This window comes from Hylobates moloch, unplaced genomic scaffold (genome assembly GCF_009828535.3).
Source record: "Hylobates moloch isolate HMO894 unplaced genomic scaffold, HMol_V3 SCAFFOLD_15, whole genome shotgun sequence".
Taxonomy (NCBI): Eukaryota; Metazoa; Chordata; class Mammalia; order Primates; family Hylobatidae; genus Hylobates; species Hylobates moloch.
The window spans coordinates 29888482-29910205 of NW_026652290.1; the positions used below are offsets into that span (position 1 = coordinate 29888482).

Below are 21724 nucleotides of genomic sequence, written 5' to 3' on the forward strand. Positions count from 1 at the left end.
AGTTGAAACCTAATCCCCAAGGTGATCATACCAGGAGGTGGGGCTTTGGGAGGTGATTAGTTCATGAAGGTGGGGTCCTCACTTATGATATTAATGCCTTTATAAAAGCAGCCCCAGAGATGCCCTCACCCCTTCCACTATGTGGGAGTGCTTCTGTGAAGAATCAGTCTTCACCAGATACTGAATCTTCCAGTATCTGAAGACATTGAAACTTCCCAGTTTCAGTTCCAGATACCGAAACTTCCCAGCCTCTGGAACTATGAGAAATAAATGTCTGTTGTCTATAAACCATCCAGTCTACAGTATTTTGTTATAGCAGCATTCAAACCTGCTACTATTTTCCCCAACTTAAAAACCAAACCAGATCAAACAAAATGAATCCTTCTCCTCCTCGAGCATCCAATCTATTTCTTGCCCCTCTGCAACAAAACTCCTTGAAAGAGTTGTTATATACTGTCTCCAAATCTCTTCCTCTCCTTCTATGTTGAACCATTTCTAATCAAGTTCTCACCCCTACCACCTCACTAAAATGGTTCTTGTCAGAGTCAAGAATGACCTTCACACTGATAAATTCCATGGTCAGGTCTTGCTTCACTTGACCACCCAGCAGCACCTGACCAGCCATTTTTGCCCTCCATGAAACACACTCTATATGGCTTCCAGGACACCATGCTCTTTTTTTCCTTTGGACTCAGTTCTATGCTATTCTCTCTCAGTTTCATTTTCTGGTTCCTTCTTATCTTTCCTATCTCTTAAAATAGTCTCTACCTACATGTAATTTTTTTGGTGATCTCATCCAGTCTCATAGCTTTAAATACCATCTATATCCTGGCAACTCCCAAATTTATATCTGGTTTCAGGCCTCTCCCCTGAACTGCAGACATACATATCTAACCATCTACCTGATTTAGATTGTGTAACAGGCTTTTCAGAGTTCGCATACCCATAGACAGACCCCCCCAACTCTTCAAATACATCATGCAAAATTTTTGCCTAGGGCCTTTGCATCTACTGTTCCTTCTGCCTGGAACATACACCTCCAGCTACACAGCAGCCTTTCCATAAATTATTTATTTGTTTTTATTTATTTATTTTTTTTTGAGACAGAGTTGCGCTCTTGTCGCCCAGGCTGGAGTGCAATGGCGCAATCTCGGCTCACTGCAACCTCCGCCTCCTGGGTGTAAGCAAGTCTCCAGCCTCAGCCTCCCAAGTAGCTGGGATTACAGGTGCCCGCCACCATGCCCGGCTAATTTTTATATTTTTAGTAGAGATGGGGTTTCACCATGTTGGCCAGGCTGGTCTCGAACTCCTGACCTGAGGTGATCCGCCCACCACAGCCTCCCAAAGTGCTGGGATTACAGGTGTGAGCCACCGTGCCCGGCCTAAATAGTTGTTTAAAGGATGACTTGTACAGTTGTTCTAGGAATTCATTAGGTGTATTTATCAGCTTTAAAGACCATGCACATTGTAAGCATGTATAGCTATATTCCTGGTCAGGAATACAAGATGCAACTTTATCTCTTCTGTATCACTTGATGCACAATGTATATAAATTCAAAGTAAAGCCGCAAGTTGACCAAGACTCTTTTGCATTACAAGCCAGCTGTAGTATTCATTATGGGCTCCTCCCTACAAGCATGTCTCTGGAATGGAGGCACCCCTTATGCTGTGGTTGGAATTAAGAAGCACCACCAGAGCAATAAAGATTTGCTACTATACCTAATCACAGTCTAAAAGAGAGGTGCTCATTGGCATAATGTAGATCAAGAAAAACATCAAGTAGATAGATACTGCTGAAAAACATAGTCCTCAGGCTGAATGCAGAGATGACCAGAGGATAGCAATGAGATACGGCATTTAGTGCACTATTCACAAGAGCAAAGACATGGAATCAGTCTAGTGCCCATCAGCAGTAAACTGGATAAAGAAAATGTGGTACATATATACTATAGAATACTATGCAGCCATAAAAAGATGAAATCATGTCCTTTACAGCAACATGCAGGGAGCTGGAAGCCACAATCCTAAGCCAATTAACACAGGAACAGAAAATCAAATACTGCATGTTCTCACTTATAAGTGGAAGCTAAATATCGAGCATACATGGACATAAACATGGGAGCAATAGACACTGCAGACTACTGGCAGGGGGTGAGTTGAAAAACTACCACTGGGGCCAGGTGCGGTGGCTCATGCCTGTAATCCTAGCACTTTAGAAGGCCAAGGCGGGCAGATCACGAGGTCAGGAGATCGAGACCATCCTGGCAAACATGGTGAAACCCCCATCTCTACTAAAATACAAAAAAAAATTAGCCAGGCATGGTGGTACATACCTGTAGTCCCACCTACTCAGGAGGCTAAGGCAGGGGAATCACTTGAACCCAGGAGGTAGAGGTTGCAGTGAGCCAAGATCATGCCACTGCACTCCAGCCTGGCAACACAGTGAGACTCCATCTCAAAAAAAAAAAAGAAAAGAAAGAAAAAGAAAAAGAAAAACTACCATTGGGTACTATGCTCACTACCTGGGTGTAATATACTATGTAACAAATCAGCACATGTACTTCCTGTATCTGAAATAAAAGTTGAACTTAAAAAAAGATACGGCATTTAGAACAAACACAGCCAGGTGCAGTGGCTTTCCTTTGTAAACCCAACACTCAGGGAGACTGACACAGGAGAACTGCTTGGAGGGCCAGGAGTTTCAGACCAGCCTGTGCAACACACTGAGACTCCAAATGTACAAAAATACTTTAAAAATTAGCCGGGTATGGTGGCGGACGCCTGTAGTCCCAGCTACTCAGAGGCTGAGGTGGGAGGATAGCTTGTGCCCAGGAGGTCGAGACTGCAGTGAACTGTGATTGCACCACTGCAGTCCAGCCTAAGTGTTAGAGTGAAATGCTGTCTCCAGAAAGAAGAAACATAAACAGAGATAAAAAGTGAAAAATGAACACCTCCCAAAATGGGAAGAATATAAGGTTATTTATCTCCCCAAGACCCACTTGCCCTATTTTGAGGGTTCCAAGATCAAGATGAAAAACTCTTATTCAAGAATTGAAGGAACTGCAGAGACAGCTTTTCCAGTGGAAAGAATCAAAGCCTAAGTCAGACCTGGGTGTACATCCCCATGGCTCTGCTCTGATTCTCCTCATGGCTTCATTCGAGTTATTTTTTCATAGGCAAAATATGGTTATTTCACCTATCTCAGTGCAACCCAGTGTACCTGATCATAAAAATAATCTGGAGTGCTTGTTAAAAATCATTAAAGGTTCCCACGTCTCATCCTAAGAGGGAGACTGGGAGAATGTAGCCTAACAAGCACCCCAGGTGAGTCTCATAAGACCAGTTATGCAAACACTGTTTTACCTTAGCCATTTCCACAGAGAAAAATTAAATTTATGACGTGGAGGAAGAAGGCATATTGAACATCTCTGTCAGTAAACACTTTGGAGACTACTATTCTCTCACTTACATTTTGCTGTAGCTTACAAAGGCATTTATTTGGATGATTCCTCAGCAAGCCCTGATCTCTCACCCGTGATCCAATCCTTGGAAGCCACTCTCAAGAAAGATTTTCAACGGTTTCCTAACTGCCAGATTCACTCCCCTCATCAGGCCTGTCCTCACAAAAGCCACCGTTGTGGCCAGCTCCTCATTCTGGACATTCTTCTTTCCTGGTTTCTACAGGACCAGTCCCTCCTGGGTCCTCATCTTTCTTTTTTTTGGGGGGACGGAGTCTTGCTCTGTCGCCCAATGGTTCGATCTCTGCTCAATGGCAACCTCCGCCTCCCAGGTTCAAGCGATTCTCCTGCCTCAGCCTCCCAAGTAGCTGGGATTACAGGCGCCCACCACCATGCCCAGCTAATTTTTGTATTTTTAGTAGACGTGGGGGTTCACCACGTTGGCCAGGCTGGTCTCGAGCTCCTGACCTCAGGTGATCTGCCCGCTTCAGCCTCCCAAAGTGCTGGGATTATAGGCATGAGCCACTGTGCCTGGCCTCACCTATCATCCTTATAGTTTTCTATCTATAGAGCAGGCATTTTCCTGTTTGTACTACATGTTCTACCTAGATGGTCAATGTCTACAGCTTCACCTCCATCTGTAGTATGACAGCCCCCAAACCTGTACAGGATTTATAGTTCACCATTTCTACCCTATCCTAGTTCTGCATCTTCAGCAGGATCTACTTGTTATCACCATAATAGGCTCAGGAAACTTCTTTTCCACAATCTATTCCTGCCACTTAAAAGCGTAGCCATCCATCCTATTACCTAACATTTAAATCAGACATCAACTCTTTGTGCTCCCTCACCCTCTACATTTAAACAACAGCCATGTACTCTTAATTCTATTTCTGAAGCTTCTCTTAAATCTTTTCCGGCCGGGCGCAGTGACTCACGCCTGTAATCCCAGCACTTTGGGAGGCCAAGGCGGGTGGATCACCTGAGATCAGGAGTTCAAGACCAGCCCGGCCAACATGGTGAAACCCTATCTCTACTAAAAATACAAAAGTAAGCCGGGTGTGGTGGCATGAACCTGTAATCCCAGCTACTTGGGAGGCTGAGACAGGAGAATTGCTTGAAACCTGGGAGGCGGAGGTTGCAGTAAGCTGAGATTGCACCACTGCACTCCAGCCTGCACGACAGAGCGAGACTCTGTCTCAAAAAAAAAAAAATCTTTTCCTTCTTCATTACCACAGCTCTTGCTCTAAAAGATTCTCATTTCTCATCAGAACACCTTAAAATGCTAACACATTTTCCTGCCTCAGGTTTCTTTCCCCTCTCTTCTTCCCACAGTTTTGTTTCTGTAATAGAGATCTGATAAACTTCCAAGGTTCCCTGTGCCCACTGAAGAAAAAAGGTCACACTGCTTGGTGTGGCACATAAAGCCTTTCACAATTTGGTTTCAGTGTACTTTCCTAATCTCATTTTTCTGCCTCTTCTACCAGCCCAACCCCCTCTCCCCTCTCCTTCCCAGCTCCATGCTCCCCCCTTTCCATGGGGTGAACTTTTCAAAAGTTCTCTTGTCTATATTTTTCCCCATATCTTAAATTATTCCACCTGCCAAATGAACACTGTATAATAAATTCTCCCATCTTTAGAGGAAATACTTAAGAACCAATCAAGATATTCAACATTTCTTGAAATAACTGTAATTACTATATAAGGTTTTATATAATTCTAGTTCAAGGCAAAGGAACTTGACTTTTTAATGTACCTTCTATTAAATATTTAATTTCCATTAGGTTATTTTAAAATACTGGCAGTCTCATGGATCCCCGTTTTTATCTTTGCAGATCTGTAAGTGTCCTGGAGCCCTGGCTTAGGAACCACTGCTCTGTGCTCACTGTACAAACTCCCTGCTCTGTGCCCTTGCTCACACTATTCTGTTGCCTACACTGTCCTTGATATTTTTCTCATTCCGGGACTCAATAACTTGCCACTTCCATTCTTTTCACTCTCACACTACTTTTATGTCACTTATTATCTATTCGAGGATAGTTAATTCTTTAACACAATGATCTGTCAGGCTTGGAGCTTCCTACGGAAAAGACATTTATCTACTCTCAGGGCCTGACAGTACCTGGGCCCCAGTAAAACTAAATAAATGTTTGTTGAATGAATAAACCTTGGTAGGACAAACATATTATCTACATAAAACAATCACCACCAAAAAGGCTGAGAAGATGGGAAAAGATGTGATTTCCCTAAGGTTATGTACCAAATACAAAATTTTGAACAGGAGCAGAAATTCAGGTTTTTAACTCGTTATTCTGTTAACTGTAAGTTTGCATAAGTGGCAACTACTATATTACTACAATGTGCAGCTTTTTATTCCTCTCAGAAATCTCATAGATATCGTTCATCCTGTAATTGCTCTGATTATGTCCTCAATCCAGGAGAAATGACTTTATGCCACAATGAATACACAAAAAAAGAAAAACCGTGCTGACTTAAGTCACCCAGAACACCTGCCTATTTACAGTTAAGTTTATCAAATTCTGATAAGTGTATGCTAAATTTCTTCATAAAATCATTTTAAAGGAACTTTATTTCCTGTGGAAGTTTCCGATGTGAAAGAAGACAAGCAGGTGATAGGAGAATATTGTATGGATTAAATAGTTTCTACATTAACAACTGCTTATTTTAAAATTTCAAATATCCTTTCTGGGGGTTGGGGGGAGGGCAGTACTTCACAAACTATAAATGTGATTTGGTTGAACCTGTTTTTTTGGTGTAGCCGAGAATCCTTTGCCCAAACTTGTGCTCTCACTAAAGGAGGCATATGTTCTTGTTTAGAAACAAACTAGTACTGATTGGACTATACTTCCTGGTCCTCACCTACTAAGTAAATCTTCAAGTCAAACCTCCTTTACTTAAACATATGACAAGACTAGCCATGCCCCAAATCATAACAAATATATCAAAAATTACCAACTATACTTTATAACTTTGGCATATCAGCTAGACCTTAAAGACATACAATCTAAGTTTTCAGTGGTACAGCTTTAACATAAGCATAAGATATCCTTTTCCTGTTACATTAAAACATTTTTGAAAGTACCTTTTCTACTTTATTCTATAATTTTTTTTTTTTTTTTGAGGCAGAGTCTCACTCTGTCACCCAGGCTGGAGTGCGGTGGCATGATCTCGGCTCACAGCAAACTCTGCATCCCGGGTTCAATTGACTCTCCTGCCTCAGCCTCCTGAGTAGCTGGGACTACAGGCATGTGCCACCATGCCTGGCTAATTTTTGTATTTTTAGTAGAGACAGGGTTTCACCATGTTGGCCAGGCTGGTCTTGAACTCCTGACCTCAGGTGATCTGCCTGCCTTGGCCTCCCAAAGTGCTGTGATTACAGGCGTGAGCCACCACGCCTGGCCCAATGAAACATTTTTAATCAAAATGGCCATTTACAAATAGAATGGAATTAAACACACACACAAATTTATCTCCTCCCCTCACATTTAGCTCTGCAACTTACAAGTTTTCTCCTTTGTATTTTAAAACAATTTGTAATAAAAATGTGTAAGAAGTTCCCCTCTTACAAAAAAGGAGAAAAGCAAATGGAGCTATCAGGCAATGTTTAGGGAGTAAAGAGACACGCTGAAGCTACAGCTCACAGCAACTAATAAAGACAGGTCCTCTCTGCAATCTGGAAGATGCCTATGAGCGCAGGGAACTGAGATCAGATAAAAAGCAATCTCCCATCCCTGTCCACATAGTCTAAGCACAGTCCTGGCATCAATTAAGCTAAAGACAATTGTAGACACAAAGGATAGTTCATTACTTGCCTATAGTATATTTATCTTGGCTTATTACTTGCTTTGAAAGTTCTGTGTAAATTCTTCTTCAAAGGTGACTGTTAGTTAACTTTAAAAGTCTGGAGTTGGGTGAGTGAATAGGAATAGGACTATATAACTGAGCTTCCTTTCAACATGGTATTCTAATATGCTACTATTCAAGGGTCCTAGTAGTTAAAAAAAAATAAAAAAAGATTATAAATCTGAAAGTCTGAGGAAGACCAGATTTCTGTACCTTTGTTTCACATCAGATCACTTTGTGAAAGGACAGAGGAAAAAAAAGAAAAATTATACCATCTTATATTTGCAAATATTTTCATGTTATCTCATTTAATTAAAAAAAATCAGTTTACAGATGCACAAATTGAAGAAGCACCAGAGATTAATGTCAAATTTAGAAATACTTTTGTTAGAGAGGAATTAGAGCCAGAGGAAAAAGGAACATACATGTACTTTGCAAATTAGTGACAGTTAAGATAAAACTAGTTCTTTAGAACTTCTGAGATTGTCAGAATGACTTCCCAACCCATCCCAAGAACTCTAAGTAACACTTTGCAATTTGCTATTTGTGTTGAAGTCAGAAGACTGGTAACTCACAAAATTATGTAAACATACATAAAATCTAACAGTGAGGTGATGAGACTTTCTTCCCAACTTTCTGCAGTGACCATCCCACTTAAATATCAACTAATGTAATGTTTAACAAAAGAACATGGACAACGAGATTGGTACCAGAAAAACAAGTTTATTTTAGCTAACTTTTAAAGAAAATAAATAGCTTATTCACTCATTCACATGCTTGATATGCAGAGTAAGCACTTATAATGAAACTTGAAAATTCCATCAAGAGAAAAAAAATCAATGAACTGGTGAATCTCGGATTGCTTCTTGAGTATCAAAAGACAATATGCAAAAATAAAGATAATTCCGCACCTCCTTCTTTTTAAAAGTTTTGCCAGTACTGCAGTTCTTCACAGCTGTTCATAATAAATGCTTGGTTAATTCAATCTGTTCCCCTAATACTCCTTGAAACAAACAGAATTACTGGTCTATTATTACTGAACTAATGAATATTCTCTGGGTTTTTATCTTTTTTTTTTTTTTGAGACGGAGTCTCGCTCTGTCACCCAGGCTGGAGTGCAGTGGCGCAATCTCGGCTCACTGCAAGCTCCGCCTCCCGGGTTCACGCCATTCTCCTGCCTCAGCCTCTCCGAGTAGCTGGGACTACAGGCGCCCGCCACCACGCCCGGCTAATTTTTTTTGTATTTTTAGTAGAGACGGGGTTTCACCGTGGTCTCGATCTCCTGACCTCGTGATCCGTCCGCCTCGGCCTCCCAAAGTGCTGGGATTACAAGCGTGAGCCACCGCGCCCGGCCTTATCTTTTCTTAAGAGCATTTAGAAAAAAACTTTTATAAACTGTGTATTTATCTCCTGTTGACTATCACCTTATTCAAGGTTTCTCAAACATTCCACACTATCTTAAGTCCACACTACAAGGCAGACCCCAAAACTGGGCCCTACCTCTTCCTAGCCAATTCTGTTTGGTGATCGTGTATGCTCTTCAAGCCAAAATTCCTGTTTTCACTGCAATTTATGAGAAAGAAATGATCCCCCTGTTTGCTAAGTGGATCTTCTCTAACTACCTTCACCTCCTCATCTATTCATTTTCCTTTTTCTTTCCCCCCCCCCCCTTTTTTTTTTTTTGAGACAGAGTTCTGCTCTTGTTGCCCAGGCTGGAGTGCAGTGTCACGATCTCAGCTCACTGCACCTCCGCTTCCCAGATTCAAGCGATTCTCCTGCCTCAGCCTCCCAAGTAGCTGGGATTACAGGCACCCGCCACCATGCCTGGCTAATTTTTTGTATTTTTAGTAGAGATGGGGTTTCATCACGTTGGCCAAGCCGGTCTCAAACTCCTGACCCCAGGTGATCCACCTGCCTTGGCCTCCCAAAGTGCTGGGATAACAGGCTGAGCCAATGCGCCCAGCCCCTTTCATTTTCATTCTGTCTACACAGGCTCCCTCTTTTCAGTATATAAATAAGTTCGGAGGTTCCTTCTCCTAAAAATTACCTCATCAGTGAGGAAAGGAGGGAGTGGGGAAGAAAGGCTTGAATCTTTAACGTCTTGCAATTTGAGATTGCTGCTTCATTTAAATTCTTTAAGTGTGCACATCACCAAATCTCTTTCTTCCCAGTCCTCCTCCTATACCTCCAACCTAGCCAGCTGTATTTCTGTTTCCTTTGCTGGCTCATCTTCCTCCCTAAAATAAAAGGCATTTCCTGAGGTTTTCTCATGAGCTTTCCCTTTCCCACAGCTTCAACTCTTCATATTTACGCTGCCCTCTCACTGGCTCTAGTCACTCATTTCCACCCACCTACCTAATGTCTCCCTCTGGATGTCCTGCCTGCACCTCCGAGTCACATGTCCAACACCAAACCCCTTACCTTTTCTTCCCTGCTCCCCTAAACCTCTTTTCTCAGCTTCTGGCCACGCAGTCTCACTCTCTGGACAAGGGTACCAAGAAAAGAAGAATGAATTCACCTGCCAGGAACCTAGATTTTGCATCAAATATCTCAACTCTGTCCCCTCTGTCCTATACCACTTTACACTAAACCTCTCATCTGAACTGCTATAACACTCTCCTTTTGGTATTCTTAACTCAAGTTTTCAGTACACACCATTGCTAGAGAAACATTCCTTAGGTGTAATTTTGATCAAGCCTGGCACTCAGGATACTCTACCCAACATTTCTCAAACTTTAACGTGCATGTGAATCACACAGTGATCTTGTTAAAATGCAGATACTCTCATTCAGGGAGTGTGGGGTGGTGCCCGACTCCGGAGTTTTAACATACTCCCAAGTGAGGATGATGCTATTAGTATCAGGCTATATACATATACACAGTCGGCTCTAACCTATTTTTTCTATCCTCATCTACTTCTCCCTGCCTAGCATACATATGTGCATGTCTACATCTCTTAGGTACACACACACACACACACACACGCACACACACACACAAATATACATATACAGAGACAAAATGTTTTCCAAACATAATCTCCAGCCACTGTGCCTCTTGCTGTTTCCTCAAGTCCAGTGACTGTCCATTACAATTTTACCCATTTTTCAGGAACCAACCCATTCTGCCACAACCTTCTCTTATCTTGTTACCTACCCTCACTCCCATACCTCAGCTAGTAGAACACCACAAAAACCTTCGGACATCAGTGACACTGGCACTGTTTTTGGTCTGTGATGTTGTTATAGGTCTTCTCGTTTCATCTGTACTGTTAGACTGCACACTCTCCTAGAGGGCAGGAACTACCTGCCTAACCTCTGTCACCCAGGGCATCCTTGGGCTCTTGTTAACCAGTAATTACCTGTTGAAGTGGATTTGAATTCTAAGAAAAACAAAACGTCTCAACTCTACTTCATGTAATTCATTTTGAGCAGGAGCTTCAGAAATTTCTTTACGATAAACAAAAACACTCTTCCAGGAAAACTGACTCATTAGCAAACCTAAGAAAACTTTGTTATATGTATATTTTTACAAGTGTTTATATATTCAAATGGTGCCTAGAGAATTTTAGTACTTATCCTATTTATAGTAGTCTCCAGATATATAGATCAAAGTTCTAATATTAATTTAAAATTAAATCTAACTTGTTACGATCTAGTAATGACTGTAAGTCTAAAATATGTTCCAATCCAGAGCCCAGCCTTCCTTGGTTTAATTTACTTAATGCTCCCTTTAACACTCCATTTATAAAATGGGACATCACTTTCTCCACGGGTGTGATAAGATTGGCTGTCCCCAAAATGTACTGTTAACATGCCTTACATTGTGTCTAGACTTTGAAAAGTGCTTTAAAACAATCACCTTGAAGTAACATTTTTTGAATGCTAAGAAACTCAAAGAAAACCCTATATTAAATGTTTATACAGTAAACTCCTTATTCAAGAACCTAACCATGGCTCTTAGGTTCAAGAACCAATATTCAAGAATCTGACTATAGCTCTTAAACTTTAGCGTGCAAGAATTATCCGGAGTGCTTGTTAAACACGCAGATGCCAGGCTCTTACCCAGGGAATGTCTGATTCAGTAAAACTGGGGTGGGGCCTAGAAAACTGTAGATTTCACCAGCATCCCCAGGCGATTCGGATGCAGGTGTTCCGCAGATCTCAATTAGACACTGATCTCAATCCTTGTCCGGGGGCACTACAGAGTTGTGTTTGAAGGAAAATACAGACGTCTTTTGCTAAAGTCCTTTCTCAAAACAGCTGTTACGCCAGCACAGCCAGGAGGTGATGTGCGTAAGGAAAAAGAAGGAAAGGTTCCTTAGAAGAGAATCAATGCCCGAAAACAATGAAAGAGGGGAAATGCAACCCTGGAATTGCATTCTCCCGCACCTGCGAGGATGCTGCTCTGACCCGTCGGCCAAGACCAGGCGCTCGGGAACCGAGCCCAGGCAGGTCGCTGGCCGGGGGATGGGAGGGCGTCATGGCCCCGCGCTCGTCCCCAGGTCGCCAGCTGCCCTCCGCAGCCGAGGGAAGATGCCCGCCCGGGTCCCGGATCTCCGCCCCCAGACACCGCATCCTCCGCGGCTCGCGCGCGTAAACAATTTGCCTCCCCCCGGGTCGGCAGCCCCTCACCTGCCGCGCGGTCGCAACTCTGCCTCATCGTCTGGTTCCGGACCCCGCGGCTCCTGCTCGCCCGCGGCTGCCGGCAGCGCCTCAGCGTCCTCCACAGTCACTTCGGCCGCAGCCACGGCGCCCGCCGCCGGTACTCGCGTCGCTGAGGTGGGAGCAGCGGCCGCCCCGAGGCCGAACGCCGCCTCCGCCGTCGGCGCTGGGAGGCCACGGGCGCGCGCCGCGGCCACCGTCCTTGTCGAGAGCCTCAGCAGCAGCAGCAGCAGCAGCAGCGCCCGTACCAGCAGCCCCGGGCTGATGGCGCGCTCCATCAGCGGCCCGCCCCGCGCGCAGGCATGGAGGCGCAGCCACTGACGCCTGCCTCTCCCGCCGCTCGGAGCTCCTAACAGGGCAAGGACGTGCTAGGGACCCTACCGCCGCCCCGACGGCCTGGACAGCCAGCCGTGTTCCCCTGGCCACGTCTCAGCCCGGCCTCAGCCGCTGCCACCTGAGTGACAGCCTATCTCGGACGTCGCCCATTGAGCAAACTTTCCGCGCGTCTGGCCTCTCATTGGCTGCGGCCGCTGCCACTCCATGTTCCCAGGCTGGCCTTGTTGGGGAAGGTGGACTTTCCCTGGTTGTCAACATCGCACCTACCAATCAAATCGTAATTTCGTCGTTCGAGGCCCGTCCCTCTTCCGGATGCAATTACCAATGAGAAATGCCCCTCCCCGAAGTCTTTTTACCTGATTGGTGCGCTCATCAGTTCCCGGAATACCTTTCCTACAACAGATTGGCCATCGCGGTGGTTGGCCTCGCCCCACAAAGCGAGGCGCTGGAGAAGACTTGAAGATCATTGGTGGAAGTGGATGTCCCTCAAAGGTCTGCGCTAAGTGCCTCTTGATTGGTTGGAAGCGGCACTTACTACGTGGCGGATTCTGACTGTGAAGAGGACGGTCCCAAGTGAAGAGTGGGAGGCAAGTCCCTTGTGACCTGGAGGAGGTCCACCATAAAGGAGCTGGCATTGTAGCTCTTCTAAAGCCTAGTCTACTTAGGAAGGCAAAAGCGAAGCAGGAAGAAGTGGCCACAGAAGTCGTGTGGTCCCTAGAAGTAGAAGGTAAGGAGGATGCAGGAGATGGTCCTACTTGTGGCCACAACGGTGTTCAGAAGTCCGCTTGTTAGAGATGGCAGTGACCTGCGACAATCCAGTCTGCCCGACACGCCTCCTGCCTCCTTAGGAACGGGAAGGAGCCCCGGCCCGGTGCACTGACGTAGTTTGCCTAAGATCACGTAGCTGGTTGGTCACAGAATCATGACTTCTTCTGACTCTGACCTGGCACGCTTTGTACCTCACCAAAGACAGTGATGAAATTGCAAAAGGGCACAGTGGAGAAGACCGGAATGTTCAGCCAAGGCATTTGAACTTTTAATACTGCAAGTCAAGACTTCCTGAAGATTTTTGAGCAGATGAATGAAGTGACAAGAAAATGCATCTTCAGCAGTGACAGCATCAACGATGAGGAGACTGGCCGGGAGGCTATTACCCGCATCAAAACCAGTGAACATTTAAAAAAATTTTTTTTTAGAGAGAGGGTCTTGCTCTTTTGCCCAGGCTGGAGTGCAGTGGCTTGACCATAGTTCACTGTAACCTTGAATTCCTGCGTTCAAGCGATCTTCCTGCCTCAGCTTCCGGAGTAGCTGGGACTACAGATGCGTGCCACCATTCCAGGCCAATTTTTAATTTTGTTTTGTAAAGATGGGGCTTCTTTGTTGCCCAGGTTGGTCTCAAACTCCTGGCCTCAAGCCATCCTCCCGCCTCAGCCTCCCAAAGTGCTGCGATTTACGGGCATTAGCCACCGCACCTGGTCCAAAACCGGTGAAGATTTGTTAAGGTGTTGGCAATATAGGTATACCTAGATTAGCCTTCATCTGCTAAAAACATGCTCTAATCTCTCCCCAGCCCAAAACAAACAAGAAACCCCTCTTCCCCTTCCAGCTCCTACCACATGTCTTTGCTCCTCTGTATGGCAAAACTTAAGTGGATTCAAAATTCCTTATCTTCAATTCCTCTTCTCCCATTCCCAAGTACATTACAGTCAGGCATTCACACCACTAAAACTGCTCTCGCTGAGGCCACCAGTGCTGTATTCAAAGGATAATCTTTGTTTTATCAGCTGTATTTGATCAAGCAACTCAAGTTTTTCCTGTTTAAAACACCTTTCACCGGTCTTCTTGCTTCTCCATAGTGCTGGTCATAACCCTCAAAGGGTCCCCCAGTTCACTCAGGATAAAAGCCAAGTCCTTACAATAGACTACAGGGTGCTACAACAGCTGGTTCCTACGGCTTTTCTGATCTCATTTCATACTGTCTTTGCTCACTCCATTGGCCAATCAAGTCCTACCTTGGGGGTTTTCTTTTGTTGTTTTGCCTGCCTAGGAAACTTCCCAGGTATATGAGTTTGCTAGAGTTGCCCTAACGAATACCACAGACCAGGTGGCCTGAACAAAACTAGTTTATTTTCTCGAAGTTCTGGAGGCTAGAAGTCCAAGATCAAGTCGGATTCTGAGGCCTCTCTCCTCTCTCCTTGGCTTGCTGATGGTAGCCCTCTTACTTCCTCTTCCCTCTGGTGTCTCTTCCTATTCTTCTAACACCAGTCAGATTGGAGGATGGGGCTACCTTTAACAGCCTCATTTTAACTTAATCACTGCTTTAAAGATCTTATCTCCAAATACAGTATAGTTATATTCTGAAGCACTAAAGGTTGGGACTTCAACATATAAATTTTGGAGGTACACAATTTAGCACATAATACCCAGGTACTCACAAGATGTGTTCCCTCACTTTATTTGAGGCTTTGCTAATCCCAGTGAAGTCCCTCCTCACTACCTTATTTAAAATTAAAACCTCCACCACCTTCCTTCCTTTACTTCTCTCCTGCTTTATTTCTGCTTAGCTGATACATACATTACAAATATGTAAATACTGTAATTTACATATTTGTTTTGTTTATTGTCTGCTCTGTTTCCCTCCACTTGCATGTAAATTCTGTGAGTATTTGCTCATTGATGTATTCAAGGACATGAAACAGTGCAAAGTGTTTAGCAAGCATTTAATAAATGTTGAATGAATGAATGAATGAATGAATCAATACCTGAGGACAGAAGGAAAGAGACAACTGGAAAGGAAGAGACTGCAGTTGCTGTAGACAGAGGGGTTGATTACGAGAGCAAGATTCCAGAGTATCTGGAGGAAAAGGGGCAGCTCTGCCTTCCATGTTGAAAGTAGAGCGTAGGAGGTACTCCTAGAGAGTAAGTTATTTTGAAAAGTAGAGAAAATAGATGAGCAAACTCAAACGAATTGACCATTATCTACTCAACAAAATAGGAGATAAAGTCTCCCACCTAAAAGGGATTATACTAGTTGGTATGAGGAAGGTGTCAGAAAATTAACATAAGATGAAAAATGATTGTTAACTACCTGTTTGAAATTGGTGTATATATTTTAGTGGGCCTGGTCTTCATGGTTTTGTAATTTTTTCAAAAAATGATCATGGCATGAACAAGGCTATTAATCTGAGCTAATGAATTAGGAGTCTACTTGCCATCTGTAAATACTGTGGAAGTTTTATTTATTCATTTATTCATTTAACATTCAGGGATTCCACATGACCACCTGCAAATAATGAGAATAAAGATACGAACAAAATAGATGTGGTTCCTGCCCTTCTGAAAGTTAACTCCCTATCTAGTTAGGCAGACAGACATTAACAATCACACATATATTATTAAAACTAAGATAAGTGCTATGATGGAAAAGGCACAGGCAGAAGAGCACAGTGGTGGAAAATGCCAGTAAGGAGAGTCAAGCTTTATACTTGGGAACAAAACACAAATTTTCCATTTTGGAAAAAAAAGCCTGAGTCGAAGTGTGCTGACTGGGAAAATAAATTAAGGAGAGAAAAGAGAGTCTACCTGCTTTAGGACAGCATGGAGCTTCACAGTGACTTTGTGGGAACTCTGGAACCTAGGTGCCTCAGGGAAATGTAAGAAAGTGGGGACCGGGTATGAGAGCTGGCCAGTGAGGCTGGGCCAGGAAAAGAAGCTGGTGCTCAGGTACCCTGAGCCAGGGTTGCCCAAAACAACCAAGATTCTACAACTGAGTGTGGCCCAGAAAATCAGCAAAATAGGTCTGAGATTTAGAAACAGTAAGTTCAATCCCTTAACAGAGAGAGACTGCATCTGTTGAAATGATATTTGATTGTGAATAACAAAAACCTTGCCATATAGTGGGTGAAGCAAGAAGTGGGTTTATTTTTCTTACTGACACCACAGCTCTACAGTGATGTTTTATTTAAACTTATGCTCCTTCTATTTCTCCATGCTTCATGGGTGACTTTGTTCCTTTTGCCTGTCGTCTCACTGTTTTGGGATGGCAACTCCAGTAGCATTTCTTTATTATAGGTAGGACAAAGAGGAATGACAAAAGGCATGTAACCACCTGAATTTGCCCCTATCAAAGAGCTCTCCAGGAAGCACCACCAAGGAATTTTCACTGACATTTCCCAGGCCAGACCATGCTGCTGCTAAACAAAATGAGGATTCTGCTAGTGAGGATGAAAGGAAGAATGTGTAATCAGTTTTCTTGAAGTATAATACATGTACAATAAACTGAACCTATTGGAAATATGCATTTGGATGAGTTTTGACAGATGTATATACTACAGTCAAGATACAGAACATTCCCATCACACCAAGAGATTCCTTGTGTCCCTTTGTGGTCAATCCCTCCTACCCGAGGCCACTAGGTAACCACTGATCTGTTTTCCATCACAATGGATTAGTCTGCATATTCTAGCATCTTTAATAAATGCAGTCATACAGTATGTACTTTTGTGTCTCACTTTTTTCACTTCATATAATGTTTTTAAATTTATTCACGTTGTTGAATGTAGCAATACTTAGTTCCTTTTTACTGCTGAGTAGTATTCTGCTTTATATGTTCCACGTTTCTTTATCCATTCACTTGTTGGAGTACATTTGGTATATTTTCAATTTTTGGCCATTACACATAAAGCTACTATGAGAACATTTATGTACGTAGAGTTCTTTTTGTAGATGCAGGTTTTTATTTCTCTTGGGTAAATACCTAGATGTGGAATAACTAGCTCATATAGTAGATAGATGTTTAACTTTATAAGAATCTGCCAAGCATTTTCACAAAGTGATGTACCATTTTATATCCCTACCAGTGGTGCACGAGAGTTCAAGTTGTTCTATATCCTCACCAACATTTGGTAATTGTCTTTTTAATTCTAGCTATTCTAGTAGGTATGTGATGGCATTTCATTGTAGCTTTGGTTTGCATATCCCTGACAACTAATGATTTCGAACATCTTTTAATGTGCTTGTTGGACATTATATATCATCTTTTGTAAAATGTCTATTAAAAGTGTTTATAAAGACAGCAATGTTTATGGGTAGGCACTCTTGAAGAGTTTGCCACACAGTGAAATTTGTTGTGTTGTACCAGTTAGCTATTGGCATAACAATGCTGTGTAAGCAACCATCCCAAAATTCAGTGGCTTAAAACAGCAAAAATGTATACTCTGACACCCTTCACCTGGAGTTGCCTGATCTAGCTAGAGCACGATTTTCTTATGGCAATGGAAGAAACACAATTAAGAGGAGTGGAAACTTACATGGCCTCTTAAAACTAGTATCAGAACTGGAGCACTTATTGGAGCAGGATGGAGTAAAGCAAGGCATATGACTACGCCTAACATCAAAGAGGCAGGACAACATTCCCTGCCTCTAGTGAAAGACACTGCAAAGTCATGTGACAAAGGGCATGGAACTAAAACATAACTGTAGCAAGGAATTAACTTATCAATTCAATGTTTCTTAAAGTATGGCCCTGGACTGACCTCATCAGAAGTTCAAGGGATGGGGTCCAGGAATCTGCAGATTTTCCTTTTTTTTTTTTGAGATGGAGTTCTGCTCTTGTTGCCCAGGCTGGAGTGCAATGGTGCAATCTTGGCTCACTGCAACTTCCACCTCCTGGGTTCAAGCTATTCCCCTGCCTCAGCCTCCTGAGTAGCTGGGATTACAGGAAGGCACCACCATACCCGGCTAATTTTGTATTTTTAGTAGAGACAGGGTTTCTCCATGTTGGTCAGGCTGGTCTCGAACTCCCAACCTTAGGTGATCCACCCACCTCAGCCTCCCAGAGTGCTGGGATTACAGGCATGAGCCACCGCGCCCGGCCTGAATCTGCAGTTTTAACAAACACCCTAGGAGACTCTACCACAAGTACTGTTAAGAGTAATCAGTTATATCTGTTCCTAAACCTAGCATGAACAATTGCTCCACAATTGCTTCACAGTTGTTCATGCTAGGTTCAGGAACAGATATAACTGATTGCACATAATGAGATACTACTCCATATATATTAGAATAGCTATTTTTAAAAATACAATATCAAGTGCTGGCAAGAATATATGAACAATTCCTCATACATTGCTGATCTGAAGGTAAAATGGTACAACTATCTTGGAAACAGCTTGGCAATTTCTATTACAGTTAAACGTACACTTACCATATGACATGGTTTGGCTCTGTGTCCCCACCCAAATCTCATCTCAAATTGTAATCCCCACATATTGAGGGAAGGACCTGTTGGGAGGTGATTAAATCATGGAGGTGATCCCCGCCATGCTGTTCTTGTGATAGTGAGTTCTCACAAGAGCTGATGATTTTAATGTGTGGCACTTCCTTGTGCTTTCTCTCTCCTGCCACCTTGTGAAGAAGGTGTTTGCTTCTCATTTCACTTCCATCATGATTGTAAGTCTCCCAAGGCCTCCCCAGCAATGTGGGACTGTGAGTCAATTAAATCTCTTTCCTTTATCAATTACCTATCTCAGGTAGTATTTTTTTATTTTTATTTTTTTGAGACAGAGTCTCACTTTATCTCCCAGGCTGGAGTGCAGTGGCATGATCTCGGCTAACTGCAACCTCCACCTCCCAGGTTCAAGTGATTCTCTTGCCTCAGCCTCCCAAGTAGCTGGGATTATAGATGTGTGCCACCATACCCAGCTAATTTTTGTATTTGTAGTAGAGATGGGGTTTCGCCATGTTGGCCAGGCTAGTCTTGAACTCCTGACCTCAAGTGATGCACCCGCCTTGGCCTCCCAAAGTGCTGGGATTACAGATGTGAGCCACTGTGCCCTGCCCTCAGGTAGTACCTTTGCAGGAGTGTGAAAATGGACTAATACACCATATGACTCAACAATCCCACTCCTAAGTTTTTACCTAAGAGATAAAAATGTATGTTTGTAAAAAGGCCTGTAGGCCAATGTTTATAGAAGCTTTTTTACATAATTGCCCCAAACTGGAAATGTCATAATGTCTATCCACTAGTTAATGGGTAAACAAATTATGGTGCATACATATGCTGGAATACTACTCAGCAGTAAAAAGGGACAACCTACTGATGATGTGAATAACAAGGGTGCATTTCAAAAGTGTTGAACCAAGTAAAAGAAGCCAGATACAGAAGATTATATACTTTATGATTCCATGTATATGACATCTGCAAAAGATAAAACCATAGTGACAAAGGAGATGAGATTGACTAACGAAGGACACAAAGAACCTTTCTTAGGGTGATGGAAAGATCCTAAATCTTATTGGTGGTGGTGATGATGTCAGTATATAAGTTTGTCAAACTCATAGAACTGCATACCTAAGAAGGGTGTATTTTACTGTATGTAAATCATATATTAATAGACCTGACTTAAACAAAAAGCAATACAGACTTTTTCTCCGCCACTTTGCCCCCAAAAATGCAGAAGGATGTGAAAACAGATTTTATTTGTTTAAAAACTGAAATTTCAAAGATTTTAACCAGTGAAGTGACAAGACAAACACAAAAAATTAAATGTAGCTTGCTTTGATGTGACATATGACATATCAATAAGGAGTTTTGGGGTGCACTTTAAGCACTAGAAGTTGTTTGAATAACAAGGATGGAAAGAGGAATTCAGGAGGTTCTGCTTAAAAAATGCAGAGCACATAGCAACAAGCCTGGTCTTCTGGTGGCTATTTCAACCTTTTAAAGGACAATTATAGCTGGATCCTGTGTAAAATGGGCCTGAAATACCCAAATTCCTACATGAAAGACAAGGGGTTGTAACTGTAGCAAGGAAGCAGCGTATCAATGTTTCTTAAAGTGTGGCCCTGAACTGACTTAATCAAAAGTTCAGGGAATGGGGTCCAGGAATCTGCAGTTTTAACAAACACCCTAGGAGACTCTTACGTATACTAAAATTGGAGGAACATGGCACTTTGGACTTAATATGTTTGAAAAATTGTGGATTTTGTGAAATTCATAATTTTTCTATATGCCTATAATTTATTTACATGTGCATAGTTTATATCAGCGATTCTTTACATTGAAGTGCTACTTGAGAGTCCATTATCACTCCCAGCAATCTCCCGCCAATTCAGAGGCCTTTAATTTCTCCTTTATGATGTACTAGAAAATTCTTCCTGGCCATAGCAAACTCATCTCAGATGTTTTCAACTTGACTGTGGGTAATGCTGCCCTCGGGGGTCCCATGGCATGCATACTTCTGTTCCTAACCCGGCTTTCTGTCCTCTATTCTTCTGTCCTGGATACATTTACTTTCACTTCTTTTCACCTTCTTACCCACAGAAATTGGTCTCAGCCCAGGACTCACTGCCTCCCCCATTGTATTTGTCAGCTATTGTCACAATAATTCTTTATAATAAACTACCCTAAAACTTTAACAATAGTTTGTAATACTATTTGTTTAACAATAGTAATGTATTCATCTTCATAAGTCTGCATGTCATTTGGGGCTTGGCTCCAAACTAAGCTGGACCCAGGTCTACTCCACTGGTCTCTCATCCTCCTTGGAAGAATGGTCTACCTGGGGCATGTTCTTCTCATGGCAATAATAGAAATACAAGAGGGCAAGGCCTGCCACACATACGTATTTCAAGTCTCTGCCTTCCTATGTCTACGAACTGTAGCCAAAGTATGTCACATGGCAAAGTTCAAAGTGCAAGGATTGGAAAGCACACTCCACATACCATGAGGTCACAGCTAGAGTGTGGATGTGTATGCTGCCACAGGGGAGAGAAGCATTGTGACCATACATTCAGTCAGCCATACCCGTCATGAGTATTTCTTTCCTATCTGAATAACTAAGTCTAGAGAAATGCCTTGGTGCTTCACAAGGACAGTAATTGATAATTATAAACCCTTGAATTTATATACTCTGGTCCAGTCCTGGGCCAATATGGGTGATCCATTCTGTTCCTTTTGGTGAGTGCTCCAAAAGGGGGATTTGCAAGCATGTATGCATAAATGCAGAAACAAATGCTAACACATGTGCCTGTGCACACTTACATACATGAGCATGTGTACATGTGAATTCTTAAGTGCAAATAAGAGGATTTTCCTAACTGCTTTATAAATTGCAAAGAATTCTATTTCATAATGATTTCAGGACTTCACATTGTACTGAGAAATATCAGTGCCTTTTCTTCAAACTTGCCTCTTCCTTCTTCATAACCAAACTCCAGGAGCCAGATCTCTGGACCTCTAAATAGCAAATTCTCTTAAATGCACAAAGCCCCTTGCAAAGCTCTGAGAATGCCGCTGTAAAATTCTTACCCAAAGTCTTCATTACTTTCATTTTCTGTCTAGGGGGAAGAGAGTGAGTAATTTTATTTTTCCAGTTGTTTGTAATTCTTCGAATTCAGGAA

At 42.7% G+C, this 21724-nt stretch overlaps 1 protein-coding gene and 1 long non-coding RNA gene across 2 annotated transcripts in view; one reads left to right on the forward strand and one right to left on the reverse strand.

Annotated features, from left to right (window-relative positions):
* Window positions 1-12472, reverse strand: part of EIF2AK3 (eukaryotic translation initiation factor 2 alpha kinase 3) — a 72331-nt gene extending 59859 nt beyond the window's left edge. The window contains exon 1 of the mRNA XM_032176966.2: window positions 11957-12472. Within this exon, the coding sequence (XP_032032857.1) occupies window positions 11957-12264 (308 nt within the window). The 5' untranslated portion in view covers window positions 12265-12472. The remainder of the gene's footprint in view (window positions 1-11956) is intronic.
* A 346-nt stretch (window positions 12473-12818) lies between these two features.
* On the forward strand, window positions 12819-16819 carry LOC116483182 (uncharacterized). The gene is made up of 2 exons (XR_004252204.2): window positions 12819-13710; window positions 16394-16819. It is a non-coding gene; the product is annotated as an uncharacterized LOC116483182 (long non-coding RNA).
* The last annotated feature ends 4905 nt before the right edge of the window (window positions 16820-21724 follow it).